General features: G+C 47.6%; 1 protein-coding gene across 1 annotated transcript in view; it reads left to right on the top strand.

Moving 5' to 3' along the window:
• The window catches only part of DNAH8 (dynein axonemal heavy chain 8), an 8,835,797-nt gene that overhangs the window by 5,985,814 nt on the left and 2,830,967 nt on the right, over positions 1-19,016 (top strand). Inside the window, exon 55 of the mRNA XM_069608756.1 lies at positions 6,365-6,499. Coding sequence (XP_069464857.1) covers positions 6,365-6,499 — 135 coding nt within the window. The remainder of the gene's footprint in view (positions 1-6,364; positions 6,500-19,016) is intronic.

The following is a 19,016-nucleotide window of genomic DNA, read 5'->3' as shown; positions in this document are numbered from 1 at the left end:
GCATGAAAGAAGACTCTGACATGGCACGTTCTCTGGGAACCCTCCAGAGTGGTAGAGGTTTTCGTTCATTTCGTCCCTTTAGAGGAGCGTCAGGAAACTCACGGTTCTCGTCATCAAGGGACCGTACTTTCAATAGACCGTTGTACTCCTCTCAGGGCTACAGGCGGGCTTCTCAGACCGCAAAGAGACGTCAGGAATATCAGGCCTCTAGGAAGAGGGGAGGTTACTCCTCGTCATCGAAAGACAAACAATCAAAAGACCAGCAATGACGGGTTTCAGAGCGTCCTGGGAGGCAGGGTGTCTCGCTGTGTCGACGAGTGGGGAAAAGATAATCTCGGACCGGTGGGTATTGGACACTGTGAAGTTCGGTCATTCCTTACAATTCAAAAGCAAGCCGTCGCACATTCCACCAGTGTTTTTGGCTCAACCCCACCTGAACGTTTTAAAACAAGAGGTAGTACTTATGCTACAAAAAGGGGCTATAGAATTGGTACCTGTGTCGCAGAGGGGTCAAGGAGTGTATTCCCGATACTTTGTGGTGAAGAAGCCCAACGGAAAATGGCGTCCCATTCTCAACCTTCGAGACCTCAACAAAACGTTAAAAAATCTAAAATTCAGAATGCTCACACTTCAGGAAGTGATCCGGTCGATTCAACAGGGGGATTTTCTGGCATCGTTGGATCTCCAGGATGCGTACTTTCATATACCAATGCGTCGACAACACAGAAAGTTCCTAAGGTTTGTAGTCGGGCGGACCCACTACCTTTTCACAGTGCTCCCTTTAGGTCTGAAATTGTCTCCCAGGACGTTCACGAAATGCCTAGCCCCGGTTGCAGCATGGTTAAGAAAACAGGGGCATTATGTTTAACCGTATCTGGACGACTGGTTAGTGAGGGGATCGTCCCCTATGGCATCTCAAGCAAGGCTAGAGGCCACCATGCAACTTCTGCGACGACTAGGATTTGCGGTAAACTTCGCAAAGTCCTCATTGACTCCGTCAAGAAGCTTAGTGTTCTTGGGTGCACAGTTCGAAACTCAGTCAGGATTGGTGAGACCATCCGTGGAGAGGATCCACAGACTCAATCAGCTGGCAAGGCAATGGAGAGTCAACACCAAAGTGTCGGTAAGGAGGTAAGGAGATAAATGTCGATACTGGGGGCCAGGGCTTCATGCATCCCTTCAGTGAACAACTGCCGCCTCTTCATGAGGCCAATTCAAGAATTCCTGGCAGACTGATGGACCCAGAGCCAGGGACTTTGGTCGGACAAACTAACCGTCGACAACGAGCTCCTGCGAGCACTTCGATGGAGGCAAGTCTTCGAAAACCTATCCAGAGGGGTTCCCTTGCAGGAACCGGAGTTTCACATGACCATATTGACGGACGCGTCGCTGACTGGATGGGGGGCACATCTGGGCGCTCTCCAAACGCAAGGCCGGTGGTCGTCGGAGGAGTCGCTCCTTCATATCAATGTGCTGGAGTTGAGGGCAGTGCGTTGGGCCCTGAAAGCTTTTCTACCGCACATAAAAGGGTCAGTGGTGAGAATACTGACAGACAATACAACAACAATGTTTTACTTGAGTAAAAAAGGAGGTACTCGCTCCAGAACTCTTTCCACCGAGGCTCAGGAAGTATGGCAGTGGGCTCTACAACAAAATATAACCATGGTAGCCCACCATCTTCCGGGAGTAAAGAACATGCAAGCGGATTCCCTCAGCAGGGAAATGGATCAGATACACGAATGGGAACTGGATGAACTTCAGTTGTCGAAGATTTTAAGAAAGCGGGGACAGCCTTCTCTGGATCTCATTGTGACGAGGGAGAACAAGAAGTGCGAACAGTACGCCAGCAGATGGCCACAGATCGATTCACTGGGGGAAGCGTTCTCCTTCCCGTGGACAGACAAGTTTCTGTACGCCTTTCCCCCGTTTCCACTCATACGGCGGACCCTGCAGTGGATTCACAGATACCGATGTCGAGTGATCTTGGTGGCTCCTTATTGGCCAAGACAGGCGTGGTTCTCCGACCTGCTACAGCTTTCAATAGCGCGGCCAGTAACGTTTCAGAAAGTCCCGAACCTCCTGACCCGGGACAAGGGAACAGTGTGGCACCACGATCTGGACAGTCTCAACCTGACAGCATGGCTCCTGACTTCTCGGAGTTTGTTACCCTGACTATTTCATCGGATTGCCGTCGAATTCTGCAAGCCTTGCGGGCTCCGTCCACTAACACTTCGTATGCATGCAAGTGGAGGAGATTCTGCGTGTGGTGTCAAAATCAGCCGGGATTGCAGCCCCTGAATATAACTCCGGAACAGCATCTGCCATATTTGCTGCATTTAGCAGAGAGTGGTTTATCTTTTTCATTGATAAAAGTACACCTGGCAGCCATTTCAAGGTTCACGCGGAGAAGGTAGTCGTCACCATTGTTTAGTGATAGACTGATAAAGCACTTCATGAAAGGTTTATTTCGTACATTTCCACCGATTAAAAACTTTCCTCCGATCTGGAGTCTTAACCTAGTGTTAACAGAACTAATGAAAGCTCCCTTTGAACCTATGGCTTCCTCATCTATGAAATTCTTATTGTGGAAGTTGGCTTTTTTGGTAGCTATCACTTCAGCGCGACGACTCTCGGAGATACAAGCATTAGTCATAGATCCTCCGTACTTGAGATTCTTTAAGGACAAGGTGGTGCTGGCAACCAACCCTCATTTTATTCCAAAAGTTCCTACTCTCTTTCATAAACATTCATCGATTGTACTACCTACATTTTTCGCGACTCCTTTATCGGTTGCGTAAAAAGCTCTCCAAACATAGGACGTGAAAAGAGCTCTAAAGTTTTATCTTCATCGGACTCAGCAATTTAGAAGTACACAACAACTGTTTGTGGCTTATGGTCCGTCGACAAAAGGAAAGGCAAACTCAAAACAAGGACTAGCTCGATGGGTCTCGTCGACGATTGCCTTTTGTCACTCGAAAGCGGGGAAACCGCTGGAAAGGCGTCCGAGAGCCCATTCCATGAGATCAACTTCATCTTCGGCGGCGTTGTGGGCTGGAATTCCGCTGGGAGACATCTGTCAGGTGGCATCCTGGTCGGTGCCACATACATTTACCCGCCATTATTGCCTCGAACGGCAGCATGCAGACGATGTACAGATGGGACGAGCAGTCCTACATCATCTGTTTCAGTGAGGTAGGCCCTGTTTAAGGGAATGTCCTTTACTCTATGTGAATGTATGTGTATGTATATATATATATATATATATATATATATATATATATATATATATATATATATATATATATATATATAGATGTATATGTATATATCGTAATATGTTATTGTTGCTGAGTTGCTGACATTCTTTGAAGTTACCGTGTAACCGTTGAAATTATAAGGGAGAGAGGATATGGTTAAGTGGTTATTGGTTTGCATTCACACCTCCAGAAATCAAGCGTACTGCTATACAATCTATTCTAAGCATGTGAATCCATGAAAGATCCAATGCTGGAGAAGGGATTAGTTTCTTACCTGTAACTGTTACGCTCACCTGGTTCCCACGGGGGCGTCGACCGGAACTGGGCCGCTGTTATTTCCACCAGCGTGACGTGTAGCGCCGAGATCACTGACTGGACTGGCCCGCTCAGCCTAGTTTGTCTCGCAAGAATATTCTTCTGCAAAGGAGAAGAGGAATTAACCACCCGTGGAATTGAGTGTCAACCCACCTTCCCCACTCCTGTTGTCTTCCCACAGATCACTCTTGATGTCCCCTCCTTAGTCTCACCTGATGGTTTGGAAGGATGAGCTCTCCATCCTGCGTCGACCGCAGGGGCGCGTTGATGACCAGTTACTTCACTGGCGTAGAGGAATTGGTGACTTCCAGTATTGACTCTAAAGTCCAATTGTTCATAAGAGTTCAAATGTCTGCTCTTCACTCTGTCCGATTCCTTGCAGGTTGCCGATTAATCCACTCGAAGATTTCCAAATGGCACTCGGTAAGATTCAGGTAAGTCTATTGTGGTTTCCCCCTTAGGGGCCGGGGTACGGCGATGAAGCAGAGTTGACCGTGCCGACCCGAGATGAGGTGAGACCCCCGTGGTAAATCAGGTAAGTTTTGTGGGGGGGTAACTGGTATTGTCTTTGCTTTCTCCCCTTAGGGGCCGGGGTACGGCGATGAAGCAGAGTTGACTGCGCCGACCCGAGATGAGGTGAGTACCTCCCGTGGTAAATCAGGTAAGTCCTTGGGGGGTAGCTTGTATAGCCTTAGAGAGTCCCCTTGCTCACCTTGCTGTCTTTGTCTCCTTAGGTGTCAGAGGGCGGCCGCGAGATGGAGAGAGCGTGATGGAATGCTGAAGTACCGCCAAGCAGGTGATTTCAGCGCGGCGCCGTAGGAATGCGAAGCGATGCTTCAGAGACGTCTGTCTTTCAGTTCCGTGGCGAAATGGATCATGATTCAGGTAAGGATTAAAGTTAAAACTCCTGTTCTAACCTTTATCCTTCTTGTCTTCTTGTTTCAGGAGTCCCAGGACTGAAGCGGGCGTGGCTGAAGACTGGAGCTGCTGAAAACACGGTGAGCGTTACGCTGCAGCAAGCAGAATAACGAGAAGCACGTGTGGCTGTCCGGGCGTGGTTTAAATAGCCTTGGAAGAAGATCCAGGTAAGTATTCTTCCACAGCCCCACCCAAGTAACAAAATAGTCCCTTCAGTAAAATAGTCCCTCCTAAGCCTCATTTGGCTTGAGTCTTCATGCAGCATGGTCTGCCTCAGGTGAGTATGCAGCATGGTCTGCTTCAGGTAAGTTATCAATAATGAGCCTGGCGCCCATGGCGCCAGGACTGACTTTATCTTTATGAGCCTGGCGCCATAGGCGCCAGGACTGTACCCAAACAGCCCCTAACTGGGGCTTTTGGGCATGCTCCAAGTGGCATGATGCCTGCTTCCAGGGCTGCTGGGCCTGGTCTGGTCTTCCGGGGGCAGGCATCATGACAGTAACTCCATTTCTCCAGCATTGGTATCTTTCGTGGATTCACATGCGCCCGCCGGCCTCCCCTACATGCAAACAATATATACCCCTTCCTACTTTGGGGGGTTAAAATCTGATGGGAACCGCGGGGGCGGGACATTTATACTGCTACGTCCTATTGGGGCATGCGTAAGCGGCCAAAAAACGATGTAGATAGGACACAGAAGTGTCGACATTTTTCTTATGGAAAACGTCTTTATAAAGGTACCGAGGTTTCCCAGCCTGACGACGGGGAATATTCTAAGCATGTGAATCCATGAAAGATACCAATGCTGGAGAAATGGAGTTACAGGTAAGAAACTAATCAAATCCATTAGAAGAACAAATCACGTAGCCATGGCAGTTTCCTTCTGATGGATGTTCCTCCCATAGGTTCCTTATTGCCCCTTTGTCAGCAGCAAGTGCACATTGAAGAAAGAAGACAGGAAAGGGGACCCCACACACAAAGAGCTGTTTTTACCAGCAGCAGTGATAAGGAGAGGAACAACAGCAACAGTGAGATATAAGACTATATCAGGATCAGACCGTCCATAATAACACCAACAAAACCTTTTTTTCGGAAATACAATATTCCCATATAAGTTCAGTTCTCAAGTTCAATTCCCAGTGTTGGACATGTGCCAAACTGTAGCCTGGTCATTATTGCATGCATTTTCCAAACCTTATTGCCTGGGCAGTATCTGGTGGACGCTCCATTTGATAGGGCGGTTTGCCAAACTATCATTGTGTAACTACCTTCTCTTTGGTTTTGCTCTCCTCATATTACTGCTATGGGAGCTATCCAAGATCAGGAATCTGTGGAAGGACACTATCCATTAGAAGAAGAAATCACGTAGCCATGGCAGTTTCCGTCTGATGGATGTTCCTCCCACAGGTTCCTCATTGCCTCTTTGTCCAGCCCTGCTAATGGAGAGCTCCTCCAGTTTTGCTTGTTGTTGCCTAAAGTGGCTGAACACTGGAAAACAAAGAAAACTGAGAACACAGGGCATCCTGCAAGGTAAATATAGTTACTTGACATCATGTCTGGTACCGAGGATTGGCCGTGTCGAATGATCCTGCCTCTGGAATCACACAGAGCCCCTTGCTTGGAAAATGTTACCTTGATCCAGCTGATGCTGCAGTAATATCTAAGATGAGGAATCTGTGGGATGAACATCCATCCGAAACAAAATTACCAGAGATAATAATTTAGTCTTTTAGTATTTCAAATTGAAGGTTCAAGAAAAAACAATCATACCTCTTGTTTACAAATTTTCTTACTTTTTACTTGGTTGTGACTTTAAATTGTATAATTTCTGTGTTTTTGAAACAGTTCACTAATGCTTGTTTTGTCTATTACAGGCAGTTCTGCTTACAGGAGAACAAGGAACTGCAAAGACTGTTATGATCAAAGGGTATATGAAAAAATATGATGCTGAATTGAAAGTATCAAAATCCTTAAACTTTTCATCTGCAACGGAACCCGTTATGTTTCAGGTAAACATCCCTCCTTAATTCCTGTTTATAACAAAAAGCATGCCATAAAACAAATTTTCGAATGGATTGTGTCCTCCAACGTATTCCTCATCTATGATGTATTACATCCAGCTTTAGCTGCTTCGGAAATGTTTTCTCAGCATAGGGCGCCGTGCGTCAATGTCGTCGAGTCGAAGTCCCTCGAAGGCCTCAGTCGAGGGTGACGTCATCGGGGATACAATCCACCATCGTGCCCCTTGGAACAGGAGCTCCCAGCTTAGCCGTGTGCTGCAGGAGCAGCACACCCCACAGCACCCAGCCATCCAGCCCGTGAGCAGAGGTAAGCTTATGGCATATTAACAGCTGCCAAGAAGCCCCTCCGTGCTTAACACATCCAAGTGCCCCAATTGCCTGCCATACTGCCCAGTATCCTGCTTCTACCATATCTGGTGTGCCCTGCTCAGCTGATCTGCACATTTGCCGAGGCACGACACAATTCGAAAATACAACGGACTGAAATCTGCATTGCGACCTGTCTTTAAGATGGCCGCCGCCTCAGATCTTCATTCTGGCTGACTTTGTCTCACAGGCACCAGGCCTGTAGGAGTGCGCTGATTGGTTCAGCATCCTATTTTCATTTTCACCAATCGCCGGTAGGCGTAAGCCGGCCTTTGGAGTAAGGCCAAGGAAGAAGGCCAGCTGACGGAGCTGACAGAGCGCTACAGGCGCCAAGGAGCCGTCATTCTGCCCGCGCATGCTCCTCCTCTCGCAAAGGAACTTAGGTGAGTCTCCCCCACGCCACTACAAAACTCTTTCCGCTTGCAGCCTCCAGCTAGCTAGCTAATGGCCCCCCGGACCCTTGCACATTTCAGGCGTAGCGTTTCACGCCACCTCTCCCGCGCTGCCCTTGAGCTCAAGTCTAACTTTCAATAGCCCTACAACCACAATAGAATACCGTGCTACCGGCCCTGATCTATTGTGTGTTTAACTGCCTGCCCCTAGCGGCCCTGATCTATTGTGTGTTTAACTGCCTGCCCCTAGTGGCCCTGATCTATTGTGTGTTTAACTGCCTGCCCCTAGCGGCCCTGATCTATTGTGTGTTTAACTGCCTGCCTCTAGCGACCCTGATCTATTGTGTGTTTAACTGCCTGCCCCTAGCGGCCCTGATCTATTGTGTGTTCAACTGCCTGCCCCTAGCGGCCCTGATCTATTGTGTGTTTAACTGCCTGCCCCTAGCGGCCCTGATCTATTGTGTGTTTAACTGCCTGCCCCTAGCGGCCCTGATCTATTGTGTTATTGCCTACCTGCCTATACACCTGTTGTCCACAAATGCAGCCCCTTGGCACACACCCCAAAGCGCCTACGCACCTCCCTTCCTCACCATCCATCTTCCTCATATCCCTGTCTCTTCTGACAATTTGCAGCATGCCGCCTGCGCACCGAGACCAGCATGCTCACCCATGCCCTACCCCACCATCTGACCTCATACACACCACACCGTCATCTGCACTCCTATCCACACCCAACCACCGTACCAATCCGTTCGGACATCACCCACTCCACCTCAGGCTCTGTAGACTAAGAACACGCACCAAACACCTCCTAGCTCTCCGCGGCACTCCACCCTCCACCCTCCTTAGGAACAACAGACTCAGCTCTTGCACCCATACGTCAGTCGCCCAGCCTCACCTCCCTGACTACGCTCATTACCCTAGCACCCACCACGCCGCATCTATCACACCCCAGCCTCGCACACCCAAACATGCACCGTCCACCTCCAGCACCCTTAACGCCAACACACACACTCCACTACCAGATCTAAGATGTGCTCTCATCAATGCGCGCTCTGTCCATGCCCATGCCATTGAAATCAATGACCTTATCACCACCCACAATCTTGACCTACTTGCCATATCCGAAACCTGGCACCATGAAGCTTCCAGTCCATCCATCCCCCTCGCCCTCCCTCAAAACTATCCAATCCTCAGACAGGACCGTAAAAACTCTAAAGGTGGTGGCGGAATCGCTCTCATCTTTAAAGACACCCTCGCCATAAGAATGTGTAATCAACAATGGGACAACAACGCTGATCTCCTCACTGCTAAACTAGCCCTCTCACCTAACTGCACCATAAACTTCTTTATCACCTACAGACCTCCAGGATCACCCCTTGACTACCAAAAGCAACTCCTCCAAAACATAGGCAACAACCTCAAAAGCACCACCAAAAGCATCCTTCTAGGGGATATTAACCTTGGCTTATCTGACCCGAAGGACAAAGCTGCCGCAAATTTAGCCAAAGAACTATCACTCATGGGGTTCGAACACAAAATTACTGCACCCACTCATAACAAAGGCAGATCCATCGACTGGCTAGCTGATCACAACTGCTCATCTGCAGTTACCTCCATCTCGGCCCTCCCATGGACGGACCATTACCTCATTAAATTCTCCATTCCTACCACACCCACCTATAAAACCTTAACTCATGCCCCCCCCCCGCAAAAGTAAGAAGCTCCAAAAAACTCACTGCTTCCAACCTTGCTCCTCTCCTCAATATCCCTGTACTTAAGCCTCCATTTACCCATGACCCTACCTCTTTCGCCAACATCTACTCCAGTACACTCACTCAAGCCATCGAACTCATTGCCCCTCTAGAAGAAAAAAAAGGGAAAAAATCAATGCACTGCAACTCTTGGTTCACTGAAGAACTATCTGACCTTCGCTCCAAGAAATGCAAAGCTCTATCCAGATGGCAAGCAGCGCCTAACGAATCTTCTCTTAACGATTTCAAAGAGATCTCTTTGACCTACAAAAAAGCCATATTCCACGCCAAATCCGAATCCTACAACCAAAGAATCACTAATGCCAGCTCCAAATCAAGAGAAATATTCTCCATATTCAAAGAACTCACCACACCTGCCTCCCACCCAGACGAAATCATCAAGGATGAAGCATGGTGCACAGGCATCCAGACTGCCCTCCTCAATAAAGTCAAAACACTCCAAGACAAAATAGCCTCCCAACGCAAAGCTCTCAACACCCCCACCTGCTCGCCCACACCTCCCACTAACAACTCTCTCTCACAAACACCCCTTTTCGCTTTTAGAGAAGTCTCAGAGACAGAAGTCAAGGACCTCCTCAAAAAGATCAAACCGTCTACCTGCAAAGGGGATATCTGCCCACCCTCCTTAATCAAAGAATGCTCAGAATCCCTCACCCCCATCATCACAGCTTTCATCAATGCTTCATTCGCATCTGGAACCGTACCACAATGCCTAAAAGAAGCCTGGATTCGCCCGCTCCTGAAAAAACCCTCTCTCGATCCTTCCTCCCCTAATAACTATCGCCCCATCACCACCGTCCCCTTTCTCCTCAAAATCCTAGACAAAGCTGCACACAACCAAATCCAACACTACCTGGAAACCAACACCATCCTATGTAAAAGACAATCAGGTTTCCGCAAAGGCCATGGGACTGAAACTGCCCTCCTAGATCTAAAGAATCAAATTACCAAAATAATGGACACAGTCAAACCTGCTCTTCTCCTACTGCTTGACCTCCCTGGCAGCATTCGACCTGGTCGACCACAGCATTCTCACATCTCACCTCTTCAATGCTGCGCACTTCTCACACAAGGCAACCACCTGGATCACATCCTTCCTTGAAGGTATGGCCATGAAAGTGTACTCTGACCAGGCCAACGCCCCCCCCCCACCATTTTAAACTGTGGAGTCCCACAAGGGTCTTGGACTGCACCGACCCTTTACAACCTATTCACTAAACCCCTCTTTGACTTACTGGACTCCCTCAACATAGCCTACACAAACTAGGCCGATGACACGCAAGTTCTCCTCCCCCTCTCCGGAGACTACGACCTAGACTCAGAGGCCCTCCTCAAAATCTACTCCACTATCCAAACTTGGATGGCCATCAATGGTCTCTGCCTAAATGGAGACAAAACCAAAATCATCATCCTAGCCCCCAGCAAAACACTAACTAAACTCAGCCCAGACTATTCTCACATGATCATCGACAGTATTAGCATACCTGTCTCCTCCGCCGTCAAGACATTAGGAGTCTACATAGACGCCACACTCTCCATGACCAGACAAACCAGCGCCATAGGCTCAGCATCTGCTCATTTATGCCATAAAACCCTACCTTACCACGCCCAACTGCCTCTCCATAGCCAGAGCTACTATAGGAGCCAGATTGGACTACTGCAACGCTCTCCTGGCAGGCACAAAACCTCAGCCGGCTCCAGATAGTGCAAAATAATGCCCTCCGCGCTGCACTACACATCCCCAAAACTGACCATATTTCACAGGCCAGAAGACTCGTCCATTGGCTCCCAGTCAAGGAAAGAATCAACTTTAAAATCCTCACTCTCATACACAAGTGCATCAATCACACAGCACCCCCTACCTATCTGAAACTATAACAAAGAACTCCTCCATCCGTCCCAGAAGAAGCCATCACGCCAACCAACTCCGAGTACCCACTGTAAGAAGAGCCAAAGCCGGCGGCATTGGCTTCCCACACATAGCACCTAAGCTCTGGAATGCCCTCCCCAACTCACTCAAAGCTGAACCATCGCTGTACTCCTTTCGCAAATCCCTCAAAACCACTCTATTCAACTAACATCCTCCATCCCTCACCTACACTAGCTCGCATACGTCTGATACGAATTTTATCCTGTAATGAAAATTGCTCTGTAACCATCTTCCTTCCACTGTAGCCAGATTATGTCTTCATGTAACAGCGCCACGATGCCCCCGGGATGACGTGCGCTTTAAATACATTTCAATAAATAAATAAATACAAGTAGCACGCGCGGCACCGTTGGCCTCAGTTCCGTTTTTCCGTGTACGTGTTGCTTCGGAGACTCGCCGCATCTCGTGTAGTTCTGTGACGCCATTACTGAAGAGCGATATTCGAGAATGTCCTCGTCGTCGACCCTGACTACCCTGCGTTCAGGGTTCAAAAAGTGTAAATTCTGCAGTTCAAAAATGTCCATCACGGACCCGCACCAAGAATAGCTGTAGTGCCTCAGTGAAGGCCAACGACATGGAGGCCCGTACAAAGTGTCAGGCAATGACGGGGAAGGCCTTGCGAGAGAGGAAGGGAAAACTGCAGGTAGGTCGAAAACCCGGCCGAAAAGCCTCTAGCGTTGAGTCGAGGTCCCGTGAGGAGAAATCTCCTCGACGCGAAAGGCAAAAGCATCGGTCTAGGTCCTGAAGTGGTTCACACCACTCTTCGTCTTTGACAAAAAAGTCCAAAAAAAGACGCCACCGGTCCCCTTCTACCTCGTTCTGGGACGAATCCCCCAAAAGAATGAAATGCCCCACAAAACATTCTTCCTTTGAAGAATGGGAAGCATTTAGAAAAAAAATGATGGAGGTGTTTGAAAAGGCTAAGCCTCGGTCCACTCCTTCTTTGGAAGCCGGCTGGGATTGTTACCGTTCCGACACTCGCGCGCCCTCGAGCCCGGGTGATCGAAGGACAAAGGATCGGGAACCCTCCAGGACGCAGAGTGAAAAAGATTGCTCAAGTCGAATCGACCGTTCGAGGTCACCGACGCCGTCCGGAACCCGACACACCTCAAAGGGCGAGCTTTCGAAGAGCGCATCAACGCCCTCAAAGCCAGCTCTGTCGAAGACCACTATTTCGCCGTCAGTCTCCACTGATACACCTCTTACAGAAAAGATTTTTAAACCTCTGCCAAGGAAAGAATATTTCAAATCCTTAACTTGAAGAACAGGAGAGGTCTGAGGAGGATGTTCTTTTTGGACTGGAATATGGCACCCCAAATGTCCCAGAATGCATGATTTCTGGGGAAAGCAAATGAGGGATCTGGTGGAAACCTTGCATAATGCAAGTGGAATTGACTCTTCACCTGAAACAGATTTTGGCAGGCCAGAACCAGGGGAACATGCCAGTCCCTCATACAGGCAGCTAATGACAAAGGTGGTCGAATATTTAGGGGGGCTAGGCAACCAACTCAATTCATCCAGGATGATTTGACCGATATATTGGATCATGGTCCCACCGAAGATCCGATTTTACCCTTCCATGTAGCCCAGAATAGGGTGGCCAAAAATTGGGAGGCCCCAGACTCTATTCCTCTGGTGAATAAGTCCCTCACTTCAAAATACCACCCTTCCAGTAGCGACCCCAGCTATCTGTCCAAACACCCTACTCCCGAGAGTCTGGTGGTGCACATCTTGAAATAAGGTGGCGTACCCTTCGATCCCTTTGTATAGGGACGACAAGCATGTGGATGGTTGGGCATGCAAGGTATTTTCAGCTGGGAGTATGGCGTTAAAATCGGCCAACTCCAAATGTGCCTTGGCAAAATTTTCGTACACTCTGTGGGAGTGCTGTGCAATGGGGCAGAGCACATACCAGAAGGGGAAGAAAGGGAAGGATTCCTAGCCATTGTTAGAGATGGAAAGGAGGCCATGCAGGAATCCCTTCAGTCTGGGTTGAACACTGCAGATAGTGTGAGCAGGTCCATGGTCAGATTTACTAGCAAGGTAATGCGCAGATTTGCGTGGTTGTGAAAGTCGGGTTTTGCACCGGATGTACAAAACCGTCTTTTGAACATGCCCTTTGACAGGTCTCACCTTTTTGGCAACAAGCCTGACGAGAGCCTTGAGAGGTTGCAGACCTCAAAAGCGACTACCAAATCTTTATGAGCTGCTATTAGGCAACCTCAGCCTTTTCGTGCATCAGGACAATCTTGGAGGGTAAGATCCTATCGTTATTACTCCTCATATGGAAAGGCGAAAGGAATGGCCAGTCTGTCAGAATTCTCCTTCCAAAATCTTGATCCCGTAGTGACGAAGAAGCATTCTTCCCACTAATGTAACCCTCTGGATGTACAATGAAACATATAGAGGGGTCAATTAATTGAAAGACTGGATACCCTCGAGACTCTGGTAGCTGCAAAGAAAACACTGTGGTTAATGTTTGTATGAAATAACGAAGTATCCAGGAACACTGAGACTAACTGTACACTAACCTGTGCCCAAGTAACAGAATAATTCCAAAAGGTAGATAGCACAACAGGCACGGTGAGTGGTTACAACTTCTGTATGTAATTATAAAGAAAAGAGAAAAGTCAGTCTACGAAGACCAAGGAATGGAAATAAAATATCTCAAAAAACAGGAAAGATCTTACCAAGGGATCCGTGAGTCTTTAAATGTTAGAAATGTTCCAAGGGTGAGTTGCAGTTCGAGGTTGGGTAGACAATCCAAGACAGACTATTCCTGAAGGCACGAGGATGCCTAAAATGTCCAACCCTACCCCGACGGCACGAGGACGCCTAGAGTACACACAAAATCTCCAACAGTCTCTAGTCTGTGTGTGCAGGGAGCAGTCCTGATTCCAGTTACTTCCTCAGGAAGGAGGATAGAACGGAGTCACACTCGAGTGGATATTTTCTTTAGTGAAGGTTCACAAGAGATTGGAGCGAAATAAACCAAGACGAAGGGTAACGTAGTTCAACAAGAAAGCAGTCCGGGTCGTAGCAGGAGGCGAGCAATGGTTGGCATTTAGGTAAGACAACAGAAGTATCCAAGTTTGATCTGGGTCGTAATACCAGCGGATCTGATGAGGCACAAGGAGCAAGACAGAACAAGTCAAGATACAGAGCAAAGGTCCGTGATACCAGGATATCACAGGGTCAACAAAGCAGATAAGGGCAATCCATAGGCAGGTCAATAGTACATAAAGAACGGTCAAGAAACGTAACAATAGGCAAAGATCACTACAACACTAATCAGAAGCAACAAGAGGTTATAGCTACTGAGCTGAAATAGAGGAAGTCACATGACGCCGACGTCGGAGTCCCAGACGTGAGTTACCTCCCCTTGACAACGGAGCCCATAGCCAGCTACCACAGAAAACAGACTTCCTAACTCCTAGATGCCGGTAACTGCGTACTAGTACATGATTTCTACACTTGTTATGTCGTCTGTGAGGCACAACTTTCGTGTCCTTCCCAGCAGACATTAAGAAACTTGATCTGAGCGCACAGCGAACTGAGTACGTATTCCTGACACAGTCAAAGAGGCCAGAAAAAAGCCACTCGTGGTGGACGAGGAAAATGTGCAAAGCCAGCCCCAGCCTCTTTACCATCAAAGGCCGCAGCAACCGCCACAAAAACACTTTGAGGACTTGCAACACAACACAAGACACCTGTGGGAGGCAGGCTGTCACAGCATCTGCAAGAATGGTGAGCCATTACTTCAGATGTTTGGGCTCTAGAAAAACAGCCCAAGGTTACTGCCTTCCTTTTCTAACGCAACCTAAAAGCAATCCACCAGGGAGACACTCTTTGAAGTTTCCAGATCCGCTACTACAGCAGGAAGTCTTAACCCTGCTGGAGAAAGGTGCTATAGAACTAGTACCTGTAGCGGAAAGGAACAAGGGATGGTATTCCCATATTTTTTAATTCCTAAAAAGGACAGAGGACTGAGACCCATCTTGGACTTAAGAGGCTTGAACAAGTTCCTCAGGAAGGACAAGTTCAAGATGGTCACTCTTTCTCAGATCCTTCAGGCATTTCAACTTCAGGATTGGTTGGTGTCATTGGACCTCCAGGATGCTTATTTTCATGTGACAATCCATCTCTAACACAGAAAATACCTCAGGCTCATAGTTGGTGACTCACACTATCAGTTTCGAGTCCTGCCATTTGGGTTGACCTCCGCCTGAGGGTCTTCACCAAGTTAATGGTAGTGGTGGCAGTGGACCCCAGGAGAGGGGGGGTTCACATCTACCCCTACCTGGACGATTGGTTGATCAGGGCACGTTCGGCCAAACAAGCCCTGGATCATCTGAAAGTAACCTGCCACTTCCTCCACAGACGGGCTTCTCCCTCAATTTCAAGAAGTCACAAATGACAACTTCTCAACAGCTCCAGTACATAGGGACTGTATTAAACACATCCTTGGGAAAGAGCTTGCCTCCCAAGTCGAGGGCTCAGGACATTCTTCAGATGGTTTCCAAATTCCAAAATGCCCAAAATCTCCAGGCCTACGACTTCTTAAGGTTGCTCGGCCTCATGGCATCCTGCATTTTCCTAGTGCCAGAAGCACACCTGACGATGAGATCCCTTCAATGGGCTCTAAAGACTCAATGGTCCCAGTTCTCAGGTCAAATGATGGATCTTCTTCAGATTCCGAACAAGGTTCGGCAGGATCTTCTGTGGTGGACTTGCACAGAGAACATCCTAAAAGGAGAACATTTTTGCCAACCATGGCTGGAGATTACAGTAGTGACGGATGCCTCACTCATGGGGTTGGGAGCTCATGCCAACGATCTGACAATCAGCGGTTGTTGGTCTCCATCAGAGTGCAAACTACACATTAACCTTTTAGAGCTGAGAGCAATCAGAATAGCAATGAAGGCTTTTCTGCCATCTGTCAGAGGAGGAAATGTCCTGATAATGACGGACAACACAGTGGCCATGCATTGCCTAAACAAAAGAGGAGGTGCAGGGTCACTACCTCTGTGCAGAGGGGCGATGCAGCTCTGGTATTGGGCAATTCAAGAAGGAATCTCCTTAACAGCAGTTCATCTGGCTGGGGAGGAGAATATGACGGCGGACGCTCTGAGCAGGCAAAGCACGGTGTCCCACGAGTGGGAACTGGCTCAGGAAGTCTGAGAGGAGCTCTAGGGGACGCGTTTGTGGTGGAGTGGAACTTCCCACTACTATATGCGTTCCCTCCAATTCCTGTCATTCCTCAGGTCATCAGGAGATTGACACGGTTCGTAAACCGCATGATCTTAATTGCCCCGGATTGGGCCAGGAGAACGTGGTACCCGGACATTGTAGACATGTCCATCTGCCCCCTGTTACGTCTTCCTCAGAGAGAGGACCTTCTCTCACAAATGGAGGGCCAGGTTCTCCATTCGGAATTCAAGACTCTCAACCTTCATGCTTGGTATCTGAAAGGCTGAGATACAAGGATTGGGACCTTCCAGATGACGTCATGGAGGTGTTTCTTTCAGCAAGAAGGCCAGCAACAAAATCTCTATACCGTTGCCATTGGAAAAAGTTTTGCAACTGGTACAGAGAAAAGAATGTTGATCCTTTTCTATGTCCTATACCGGAGGTGTTGTCCTTCCTCTTGTTTCTGGCACATAGAGGCCTAAACGGGACCATTAAAGGTTATCTTGCAGCGCTTTCCATTTTCAAGCGCTCTCAGAAGAATGTTCCTACTTTAAAATTTGCTTGATAATACAATTCTTAAAGGGACTCACCAATGTGTTCCCTCCTTACCCTTTCCAAGTCCCAGTTTGGGACCTAAATCTGGTTTTAAAGTTTTTAATGTGTGCCCCTTTCGAACCCTTGCACACTTGTCCATTAAGATTACTAACATTGAAAACCACTTTCCTGGTTGCTTTAACTTCTGCAAGAAGAGTGAGCAAATTGCAGGCACTGTCTTCTGGGCCACCCTATACTGTGTTCCACAGGGACATTGAGGGTTAAACCCACAGTTTTACCTAAAGTTGTGTCTGATTTCCATTTAAATCAGAAAATTATTCTGCCTGCGTTCTACCCTCCACCTCATCCCAGTAAGGAGGAGGAAAGATTGCACAGGCTGGACCCGAGAAGAGCTCTAAGCTTTTACATTTCTAGGCTTTCCAAGCTTAGACTGGATAATCAACTTTTCATTGACTACATCGGTAGGAAATTGGGTCAATCGGTGTCAAAACAAACCATATCATGTTGGATTGTGCTTTGCATTTCAGAATGCTACAGTTTGGCGGGAAAAGACCCACAGGAAGGCTTACGGGCCCATTCCAGCAGAGGCATAGCCTCTTCGACAGCCCTTTAAAGAGGTGTTCCCATAAAATCTATTTGTGAGGCAGCAACTTGGTCCCCGCTGCACACTTTTTCTAAATTCTATAGTCTGGATGCTTCCCAGTCTAAAGAGTTTGCTTTTGGTAAAGCAGTGATATATTCGGCCATATAATACTATTACAAATCTGCTCCCTCCTCCAGAGAGTTTTCTGCACTGCTTTGGGAGTCTATCTAAGATGAGGAATAGGTTGGAGGACACAATCCATTCGAAGAACAAGTTACTTACCAACTGGTAACGTTCTTTCAACTGGGTGTTTCTCCAATGTATTCTGCATTGCCCTCCCATACTACCCCTCTGTAGATTTTCCAGGTAATTGCCACTTCAACTCTCGCAAGGCTGACACCTGGCTGCCTACACTAGCTATACAACACAGCAAAAGGAGGAAAAACAGAACTGAGGCCAACAGGCGCAGCACGTGCTACTTGTATACCCGATGACGTCACCCTCGACGGAGGCCTTCGAGGGACTTCGTCTCGACGACATCGACGCTCGGCGCCCTCTGCCGAAAAAAATTTCTGAAGCAGCTAAAGCTGGATGGAATACATCTCAGATGAGGAATATGTTGGAGGAACATTAAGTCGAAAGAATGTTACCAGTTGGTAAGTAACTTGTTCATTGTTGCTAATAGTTTATGAAGACCTAAAACACAGAACTAATCAAGTGGAATATGATCTCATCAGAGGTCATAGAGGACCCTGTACTTACAAGGCAGACATGTATTTGTTTTATTTAACTATTCTATTGAAGATTGAAAGGAAATAAGACATGAAAACTATAAAAATGCTCCAGTATACAATGCCTTTTGCAATCGACAGGGTATGAACACATTGCACCTACGTCTCATCCCTTTTCCGCCATACTTATGGGTGTCTGTCCAAGGAGGTGGGACCAAAGCTCTTTTTGCACAGCATGAAGAAAGCTTCCCCTTTAACAAACCATTAATTGAGCAGTAAGGCGCAGTAGCGAGAGTATGGCTAGCCCTGCTGACATTACACACCAGCAACACCCGTCAGTGTTATTCTCTGCGTCGAAGTCACTGGATACTCTTCATAGCATGTATTTTTTTTCTCGCTGTGCAGTGTTTTTCCCTATTTTTCAAATTGTTCTCTCTTCTCCCCCTCTACTAACATACATCAGGTTTTTTTACGGATTTAACAAGGTTTGCAAAAAATATGGAGTGGAGGAGCAACAGCTAGTTTAAGGTTAATGTACAAATTCAAACTCAAAACTAAGGATACATGTAATAATAAACAATAGAAACGGCTTGTTGTTGCTAACGGGTAACCCACATGCACTCCTAAAGGACAACGTCCTTCAATATATTTTCACAGAATTATACATTCATCAATTAGTCATTTAAAAAAAATAGTTTTTATTGGTTTTCATTACTCACAACCGTATCCAATAACAACCCCCTCCCTCCCGCCGGAAGGGTCTTGTCCTTGTCACCAAGGTTTGTGGTCGCGTTCATGAGCCAAACAGGTCTAGTATTCTGATTTTGAGCGTGCACCATTGTTCCAAATAGTCACTTTGTATGTGAGCAGAGCCCCCCAATCAATCTTGAATTTGTCTTGATCTCCCTGTAGTTTGTATGGGGTCCATTCCATAACTGTGAACGTCCAAACTCTCTGTAGCCATTCGTAGATGGACTGGTGGA

The sequence above is a fragment of the Ambystoma mexicanum genome, chromosome 4q (genome assembly GCF_040938575.1).
Source record: "Ambystoma mexicanum isolate Mex_15411 chromosome 4q, UKY_AmexF1_1, whole genome shotgun sequence".
NCBI lineage: Eukaryota > Metazoa > Chordata > Amphibia > Caudata > Ambystomatidae > Ambystoma > Ambystoma mexicanum.
Note: the sequence above shows the minus strand (reverse complement) of the source record. Positions and strands in the feature narration are given on the sequence as shown.